This window comes from Pteronotus mesoamericanus, unplaced genomic scaffold (assembly GCF_021234165.1).
Source record: "Pteronotus mesoamericanus isolate MK-2021 breed Mesoamerican mustached bat unplaced genomic scaffold, CSHL_Meso_final contig_347, whole genome shotgun sequence".
In the NCBI taxonomy this organism is placed as follows: domain Eukaryota; kingdom Metazoa; phylum Chordata; class Mammalia; order Chiroptera; family Mormoopidae; genus Pteronotus; species Pteronotus mesoamericanus.
The window spans coordinates 13,243,508-13,253,202 of NW_026555137.1; the positions used below are offsets into that span (position 1 = coordinate 13,243,508).

The 9,695-nt window shown below is 43.4% G+C and overlaps 1 protein-coding gene across 1 annotated transcript in view; it reads left to right on the forward strand.

Moving 5' to 3' along the window:
- ADSS2 (adenylosuccinate synthase 2) overlaps positions 1-8,960 on the forward strand; it is a 35,809-nt gene extending 26,849 nt beyond the window's left edge. The window contains exons 9-13 of the mRNA XM_054576691.1: positions 53-207; positions 1,370-1,494; positions 2,803-2,900; positions 6,572-6,721; positions 7,798-8,960. Of these exons, the coding sequence (XP_054432666.1) occupies positions 53-207; positions 1,370-1,494; positions 2,803-2,900; positions 6,572-6,721; positions 7,798-7,850 (581 nt within the window). The 3' untranslated portion in view covers positions 7,851-8,960. The remainder of the gene's footprint in view (positions 1-52; positions 208-1,369; positions 1,495-2,802; positions 2,901-6,571; positions 6,722-7,797) is intronic.
- The last annotated feature ends 735 nt before the right edge of the window (positions 8,961-9,695 follow it).

A 9,695-nucleotide genomic window follows, 5' to 3' on the forward strand; every position in this document is an offset into this window, starting at 1 on the left:
TGAAAGCATCTATATCTACGTGTGTATATTTAACATTTGCTTCTATTTTTAGGAACTTATCCTTTTGTAACCTCCTCAAACTGTACAGTTGGAGGCGTTTGTACCGGATTGGGTATGCCCCCTCAAAATGTTGGGGAAGTGTATGGTGTCGTGAAAGCGTACACAACCAGAGTCGGTATTGGTGCCTTCCCTACTGAGCAAGACAATGTAAGCCTCTTTCCCAGTTAATCTAACTCAAAAGTTTTAAAATTAAAATTCATGGTTTTTTTCCTTAATGAATTCTTGTCTTCCATGCATTTCACTTAATTTGCAATACTGATTAGAGGAACATTTTTAGAAAAGTGTGCACACCTTTAAGGCTGCTGGTAGCAAGTTGGCAACAAAAGAGAAGGGATTAGAGGGTATTTAGAGGTCGTTGTCATGCAAGGCTAAAGGAAGGTAGGTTTATGAAGGGGATTGAAGTGTGGAGGAAGTTGTTAAAAATTACGACTACCTTTCACCGAGAGATTATAAGGAGACAAGGGTGAGTGAGGAAAGTGATCTCTGGACATTGTGCAATTGTAGCCGACACTTCCATGGTGACGGTGACCAGGCCAGGCCCTGTTGAAGGGCTGCTGACCCAGAAGCTCTGTGGAGCCTCGCTGCGGCTCAGGTAGTACCACTGGCCCCTTTGTACACGTGAGGAAACCGAGGCACAGAGAACTGAGGTAACGTGCCCGGGGCCACACACATAGGGCTGGGAAGCCAACGTGGCAGAGCAAATTTTTAAAAATTTAATGTAATTGTAATAATGTCAATATAAGAGGTAAGGAAATGTGGCTTTAATCAGAAAGGTGTAAATTATGGAACAGATAGCTCCTAGATGGGAATCTTAGGTTGTAGGAAGTGGCTGTAGCTTAGATTGTTGAACATTGTCTTCAACCTTAATCTTTTCAAAAGGGCATTGTGCTATCAGTAAGTCATTACTAGATGCAAGCTTGCCTAATGGTTTTCAGGAAAATTATCAAACTACAGTTGTTCTTTGAGCGATTGGCTGAAGTTGCCTGTTTTACTAAGTACTAACAACTCAGTTTTTACTAGGTAGCATTTCTTTTTTTATATATTAATCTAAATTTCATGAAATGATCTATATAACATCATAAAAAATACTGGTTTTAAAATATGGTAAAAAAAAAAAATGAAACCACAAGTGGATCTATTTCAAATAATGCCTTCCTCACATAGAATCCATCCTCTCTTTCTTCAACTTAGTTATTTCCTGAAAGACATTTATCTCAAAGGGACTCTAATTTGTTATATGACCTTACATATAGTTCTACTAGATTGACCGCATTGGTATTCTAATTCTCAAGTTCTCTTTTTTGCCTAGGAAATTGGAGAATTATTGCAAACAAGGGGGAGAGAGTTTGGTGTAACTACTGGAAGGAAAAGAAGGTGTGGATGGTTGGACCTCGTTTTGCTTAAATACGCTCACATGATTAATGGATTTACTGCGTGAGTATTCTTAGAAACGTTTATTTTGGGAAATAATAGGGCAGTTCATGACCACAGGTTAAATTTTGTGAAATGCAAACTTGAGGGAGTACCCCAATCAAAAAATTTCTCTCTTTAACCTCTGAGTGAAATTTTAGTTCAAGGTAGAAGTGGACCAAGATATAGGAGAAAGGACACAAGGAGAGGGACCCCAGGCTATGTTCCTAGGCGGCCAAGGTTAGAAGGAAAGAGTCAGGCACAGTATAGGGGGACGTTAAGATAGTAGGTGGGTAGGTAGGTAGGTAGGTAGGTCGATAGATGGATAGGTAGATAGGTAGGTAGATAAATAGAGCAAGGGTAGAGTACATATACAGAGTAGGGGCCATACAACAGCGATTTAGTGCCTGGGCTTGATTCTTCTCTGACTTCTGGATTTAAATCTCAGATCTATGCATTATGCTCTATGACTTCGAGCAAGTTAATATTTCTGCGCCTTTTAAAAAAAATCATCCTCTAGATACTAGTATTACCTACTTCACAGGGGAGTTTTGAAAATTAGGTGAGACACATAGTGAGAACATGTAGCGCGGTGCCTGACTCCCTGAACATGCTCGGCAAGTTACTCATACACGCAGACATACAAATGTAAGTGAATGTATTTATGCTTGTATTTGTCAGGCTTAACTTCTAGCAAATAACAGAGTGAAGGGTAATAAAATAATTTGTGGATGAGAATCCCAAATTAGTGTTGTATCTAGTTTCCACAGATTCTCCCTTGAAGCTCTGTTTTCCAGTCCTGTTATTGGGAGATTTCGATGTGTCATGAAGAGGTCCTGGGTGTGTTTTCTTCACTCTCCTGTGACAGTTTCTGACCAGAAGGGTGGAGGGGACTGTAACCAGAGTGAAGAAAGGAGGGTTGATGACGTGTATAAATGCGCGTCGCCCCCGTGGGACAGCAAGTTCCACTGTGTCCCACGGTCCCCGGGTCACGGCAGGCAGCCGGCCCACAAGTATGTGCGGGTCTTAGGAAAGTTACGCAAGAGGGTGCGGATCCATCCCTGCAAAGCTACCATCAGTACAGAAAAGGGACTTACTGTAGAATCAGGTCGTTTCTTCGTTACGAGGAAAATTCATCAGCATGTTGTCCCTTTGTGGTTCATGTGTAGGATGCTTTACAACAAAATCCTAACCAGTTTTCAGAATGGCTTTGGAACTTTTAGCTTTGCATGAATCTTCCTTTAGCCCCTCATCAAGTTACGTTAGGGCCTATCAGAGTTTGCTATTTTAACATTGTCTCTCTTTTTTCTTTTTGTTGTTCCCCAAAAATAGGCTGGCACTTACCAAATTGGATATTTTGGACATGTTTACAGAAATTAAAGTTGGAGTTGCTTACAAGTTAGATGGTGAAATTATACCTCATTTCCCAGGTATTTTTTTTTTTTAAGGATATGTATAAAGAATATTATTAGGTGACTGTGCATTAGAGCAGTTTCATAGAGCGCCTCTGGATAATTTCCGATACATGGCCACTTGGTCATTGTGCCCCTTGTGAACAGTGTGAGTACATTCACTTCTTATGGGCACTTGGTTCACAGCTGCTATGCATTTGGGGGCAGGGCCACAGCACGGGACTCAGGAATGGAAACGAAGAAGCTGGTTTCTCTGAGGCGAGCTCTCGCATCCTCCTCAGTTCACGTAGGCGACCCTCCCTCCCTTGAGAAGTGTGCTGAAAGAGCCTTGCTTGTTAGGGTAGGCAGGCCCTCTGTGCATTAGCCCGCCCCGTCCTGCAAGCCACGTAAATGACTTTCTCTAACCTCTATTCTCTGTCTAAAGTGGATGGATGTAGGGAGATTTATTACATCAGGAAATATGTTTTTTCAGACATGTCTTTAGGTAAAATTTCTTCAGTTACGCAAGAAGCTCTGTAAATGTTTCCAGCTTTCAGAAACAGGAACTCTGAATGTGTTTAGCCATCCTACAAGGCTGGCAGTAAGCCAAGTGAAGGAATATCGACTGGCTTAATGAAGCTCGGTAGGCTGGTAGGTTTTGTGACTTGCTAATGATGACCAGTCCTTGGAATTGAAGATAGCTTCAAGTTCTTAGAAACGTGTAAGTCATTGTCTGTTTGTCCGACCCCTGGGCCAGCTCCAGTTTGGTTTCTTTTGGCTACTCTTTTTCTTGGTTCTGAATCACTGTTTCAGAATGTTGAATGACTTTGTTTCTGTGTTGGACATCGTGGATAATATGTTGGAGAGACCCAGATCCTATTACATACTTCCTGTGAAGAATATTGGTTCTCGTTTTAGGGGACAATTGTATCACTGGCTGATCATCTTGGACTTTTTTACCTTGGTTTTATGCTTTGTTAGTATAGTCATGTGAAGAGCCCAAGGTGTTTTCCAAACCTCTCTCACCTAGTGTGAACCAGTGTCCAAATTCCGCCTCTTCTGTGGATCTTGGCAGAGACCTGGGTTTTGGGCTCCGTTAACAGCGTCCGTGGCAGGTTTTGCCTGTGAGCGTGGTTTTCACTTTCAGTGAGCACCTTTCTGGTGGCTCAGCTGTGTGTCTGGGGAGCACAGAAGGGGTAAGGAGCTCTCGTCGGGCAGTGCTGGAGCTGGCATGTGCCTTGTCCCTTCCCTTCTACCAGCACCGCTAGAGCCTCTGTCCCACTCAACTGTGTGACAGCTGCCATCCTGTGATCCTCTGCTGGTCCCATTCTTTGCATGTACAGTTGAAATTGAGCCGTGGGACTTTGACATGGACCTCTCGGGTGGAGGCCTGGGGTCCTCCCGGGTGGAGCTCCCTCCTTCCTGAGGCTGGACTTTGGTTATAGCTGAAATCTGACATCTGCCTGCTCAGGCCAATGGGCCCACTTCTCTGCTGGCTCCAGTGTCACGCCGGTGTCCCGACCTCCGGCGGTCAGGAAATTGTCCCTAGGTGGAGGGCTGCGTAGCTTCGACACTTGCACGTGAATTTGGTTTCCCACAGGAATTGCAGCTTTGGGCCGTCTGTTATCCGTTGCCTGGAAAGGGTTGTCATGTATCTTGTCCGCTTTCACGGTTTATGCTGGGAGTTCGTCTGAAACCACGCACTCCGTTGTGGCAGGAAGCGGAAGCCCCACCGGCTGTCTTGATTCCTTCTGCCACCTCCCTCGAGCCGTTCTGACTTATCTCCTTCGTGTGGCTCCTCACTTTCTCTCCTCTTCCAGGAACATTCCTATCATGCGCTCTCACCTGGCTGGCGCCGAGTCACGGGCGGGCGTGCCCTATTGCAGGGCACTCTCTCCTTGGACTTATATTCCAGCACCCGCAGTGTCTCACAGTCCTCCCCCAGGCTCCAGTTTGACACATGCTCCTTGGCTCTGAATGGCGATCGTTGACTCAGTCCTGCAGATTCTTCCAGAATGTCATCTCTTTCCTCCCTCAGCAGGTCCAGCACCCCCTTAGCCAAGTTACGCTTTGACTTGCCCCCGGGTATTGCTTGCTGGTCAGGAGGGGACGTAAAGATAGGTCCTGAGCGGGGCACGGGCTGCCGTGCAGGGCAGAGGCCTCCTCCGCACCCCCAAGCAAGGGGAAGCCCTGGCCTCCAGCAGGAAGCGGCAGGCCGGTCTGCAGGCCCGCAGCAAACCGGGGTGCGGGATTTGTCAGCGTGTGGGCTCGGACGTCCCATCCGCAGTCTCGGGCCCGACCTTTTCCCAGCAGGGCTCCGGCCCCCTCAGAGCAGATTTGCTAGATGTGAGAATTCGGCTTCTCTGGATTCTGCTGCCTGTGTGGCGGAGCCCCGGGCCGAGCCCCAGCTTTTCCCGCCCTCTGCCGTGGAGATGAGATTCTCCCCAGAAGCTGCTGCCCACGAGGTCCTGGCCGGCACACTTGCCGTAAGCCGACGAGGGAGACTGAGTCTTCGTCACCTTCCTCCAGTTCGTGACTGGCCCTCCCCTGGAGCGCTCTGGTCCGTGGGCCCCTGTGCGTAATTCTCAGCGCTTCGGATGTGGCCTCCGCTGTACTTGCCTACAGCTCGGCGTCCCAGGTCACCTCCCAGGGAAGTTTTAACAACTGCGCGGCTGCCACGTGCCGAGACTGCCCGTGCTCTGCCGGCCACCACTGGGGTCCCCACCGGCTGGCCGAGCTCCAGCCCGGAGATCCCAGTCAGGGCCTCTTCCTCGCACCCCTCCTGGCGTCCCTTGGGAAACAGACTCCGCTGGAGTCCCGTGCAGGCGGTTTGTTCTAAGTGCTTTGAGCAGCAGCGCCTGGGAGGCAGTGAGAGAAGCAGGATTAGGCAGAGGGAGAAGTTGAGTGGCAAAGTAGTTACATAAAAAGCCCTCGGTCCCATGGGGGGCTCCGAGGCTGCAGTGACCATTCAGAGTTGTCCCAAATTAAGGAAAGTGGCCTGGTCCTTGACATCTTTACAGGGATAAGCCACTGGACACGGGCTGCTCCAGGCAGGCAGCTCCCTGGAGTGGAGGGCGTTCCCGGGGACACTGGAAACCAGGAATCGTCAGCAAGCAGCGCCCCCCCGCTGGGGGAGTGGTGTCTCAGTCCTGAAGAGGGAAATCCAGGCACAGTGCAGCGTCTACCACCCTAGCTGTAGTCAAAGGGGTTGGTCTGGTTGTAGTACATTTTCAGTTTCTGTTAGGAGTCACAGGGGAAATGGTTCGCTGAGATAATGAAGGAACATTCCACGTACGCTTTTGTACATGGTCATGAAAACAACAGGCTTCCCAGGTGAGAACAAGTACGCAGGCCTTCTTTCTGTGAGGTTGCTGGCATTACGTGGCTCCAGAGTGTAGAAATCTAGAAAGCTCTAAGAATCGGAAGTTTTAAGTTTGGCACCAAAACTCATTTGACAGCAAAACGTGACTTGAGCTGATGTTGAAACTAACACTCTACCTGCTTACAGCGAATAATCCTGTGTGCTGTAGAAATATGTTTGATTATAAAATGCTACCCCAGATTGTCTAAACTTGGAAACTTTCTAAATTCCAAAATGCAGTCTGGGTTCAAAGTTTTTTATGAGAGATTGTGAACCTATGACCTATTAAAAATTGCTTGGCAATAAGCAGTGTACACCATGACCAAGTATGTTACTCCTTAACTTTCAGCAAACCAAGAGGTCTTAAATAAAGTTGAAGTTCAGTATAAGACTCTTCCAGGATGGAACACAGACATATCAAATGCAAGGACGTTTAAAGAACTACCTGTTAATGCACAAAATTATGTTCGATTTATTGAAGATGAACTTCAAATTCCAGGTATGTATAAACTTTATGAACAACTATCTTAACTTTTTCTACTTTTGACTTAACTGTCTACCTTTGAAATAGGATTAAAGATTATTACTCATAGAGTGCTTATGGTTTGCATAGATGCCTAGGAAGACATAAAATACTTTTGTTCCTTAGAATAAATATAATGAAAATAGGAAATATAGTTTGTAAAAACATAAGAATAAAGAATAAAACTTCTTTATTAAAAAACAAATGTAAGCTGGCCAGGGAATTAGGCATAACCAAGTTTTTTCAGTGACTAGTTATGTGATGTCTTTCTTTTAACGCTTTGCTTTTTCCCTTCTGTTTGCACTGATGGAGATTTGAGAGACAGAAAATGAAGTGGGGGCGGGGGTTATCCTCCATATAATCTATTATTATTCTGATTTTGTATTGTGTTTCATTTTATTTGTGGTTCATCTCAAACATGGATCTTGGTTTCCATATTGCCAGCTGCTTGATGTCCAAGTCAGTGAACTCCTCTTAGTATTTTTTGAAATATAAACAACAGTGAACTTAACAATGATGTCTGTGATGTGCCCTAAGGTTTACTCGTGAGGTGCAGATGATGAGAGATGTGATGTCCATAGGCTGGCATGGTAGGCGCGTCCTAAGGCTGTGCACGTTAAAACGGCATTCTCTTCCCGATGTTCCTACTTTTATGAAATGTAAAGGTTCCAGTGACACCAGCACCCTCTTAGCATCATCCACGCATCAAAGGTGCTTATCCTGTCTAGTTATTTAGGAGGCTGATCAAAGGTTCTTTAGGTCTCTGCTGGCTTGGGCCCATTTTTTTTCATCCTAATTATTAGGAATTGAGGAATTGTAAGTATCATGCAATTAAATCAGGAATGGGAGGCGACGACTCTGTGCTGGGTCTCAGCCCCACGTCGCCGTGGTTTAGGAGTCGGCACAGTCGGTAACAGATAGAACAACAGGTAACAGAGGCACACATGGCAACGTTAATGGGTGACAATGAGAAAAGTGGGGGATCTGTTAATTTCAAAGATTGAACATTATAAATGAATTAATACCTTGTACCTTTTCTCTTCCCCTCCCAGTTAAATGGATTGGCGTAGGGAAATCCAGAGAGTCTATGATTCAGCTCTTCTAAGGATTTCCAGTGATGCAAGCAACACTCCTTGAGAGAGGGGAGAAAGGACTTCAATATGTCATTTATGTTCTCCAAATTTCAAGTGTGAAGACATTGACGTGAGTTCTAAGCCCAACCGTTGTTTCCAGTCTCTTACGGTGGAGGCTGGTGTGCGGATAAGCTTTTCGGCATGTTCCAGTGTCAGCTTCCTTAGCTGTCAGAATCGCCGGAATCATCTGTTGCTCCTGCTGCTCATGGTGCCACATCTTCTTTATGTTTAGTGATAGTATAATCCATGTGGTTTGAAATCTAAAATAGAATTACTTTCAATGTAGTTTTTCTTCCTTATTGTCAATGTGCGTTCATAGGTTTTACCTCTATTAAATGGTAAGAACAATTAATGCAGTTTTGCACAAATATTTTTACATTCTGATCATTCAGTTATTGTAATCTTTGCTCTTAGGAAAAATGATAAGAGGGGAGTTCTGTAAACCTTTGTAATGCTATAAATTCTGTTTAAATTGTGAACTGTTTATTTTCTGCTAAGACCGTTGCAAATTTGAGCTTTGGCGGGGGTGGGGGGATATATTCATGGGTCCTTTAATTTGTACAGAACACAAAACTTATTTCTCTCTATAAATTATTTAATACATTGAGCATTTAATTAAATGTTCAAAGGGAAAAGATGTTCCCTAAAACAATACTCCTAATGTTAAAAAATAGTCATTAAAAGATCTATTGTGATATTTGGTGAATATTTTTCTTTAACTCTGAAATGTATAGCTTTCCTATTTTATCTTACCATTATTTCTAAATCTAGTGGATTGATTTTTCAGCATTGTGCCTGCCAGTATGCCTACAAAATCATCTGTAAGTGTCCAAATGAACTCAAACTCTTGCTCATGCCTTTATTTCTCTTTCCTTGGGGAAAAAAGAGGTGTTATTTTAACAATTAGGCTTAACATATTGTGTTGTAGATTATCCTTCAGTGAACTATTTTAAATGTTTAAATTAGGTGCCACTTAAATTTATTTTATTATACCATCAATAGCTGATTAAAAAGAACCAGATATTTCTAGTATACTTTGTGTATTGTGTTTTTGTTCTGCTGAGAGAAATAACTGTAATACTGATATACATATAAGAAGGAACTTTATCCCTGCAGAATGTCAGGATAGGGTGGGAAGAGATCAAAAGCAGAATCTTTGAAAACATCTAAATATTTTTTATCTTCACTGGACATATTTTTATTAACAGTTCAAGGAAAAATTTAAAATTAGAGCAGCATTGTTGAATTCAGTAAATAATAGTACAGATGATCTTATAAGCCCTCTACTGATCAATAATGATCTTCATCTAAAAATAATAATTTATATTTAATATATAATAAATAATTTTTATTTATTCTAATGGGAGTTGAATAGGATTTTATTCCTTTTACTCTTTCATCTTCCTACTTGGACTTTAGCCACCCAGAAGCAAGCATGGGAAAGACCACATTCTTATCTGGCTATAAGCATAGCCTTATTGAGACATTTTTAGCACTGGCCCAAAAGCACTTATAAAGAACCCATTCTTTGAGTCAGGAGTGCTCCTATTTTTTTTTTGTAATCAAAAAATGTAACTTTCCTATTGTTTGCTATTTACTCATTTTGGACCAGTTTGAGTGATTCTCTCTCATTTCTCTTGATGAGCTGTTTGCTGATTAAATTGACTAAGAGAGAAGGTATGTTTTTCAGATACAATTCGGTCTTTAAAATAATAAGGGACTGTATTAAACTAATAAATCTTTATTGAGCAAGTATATACAGGAGTCTCCCCTTTATTCATAGGGGATGTGTTCTGAGACCCTCGTGGGTGCATGAA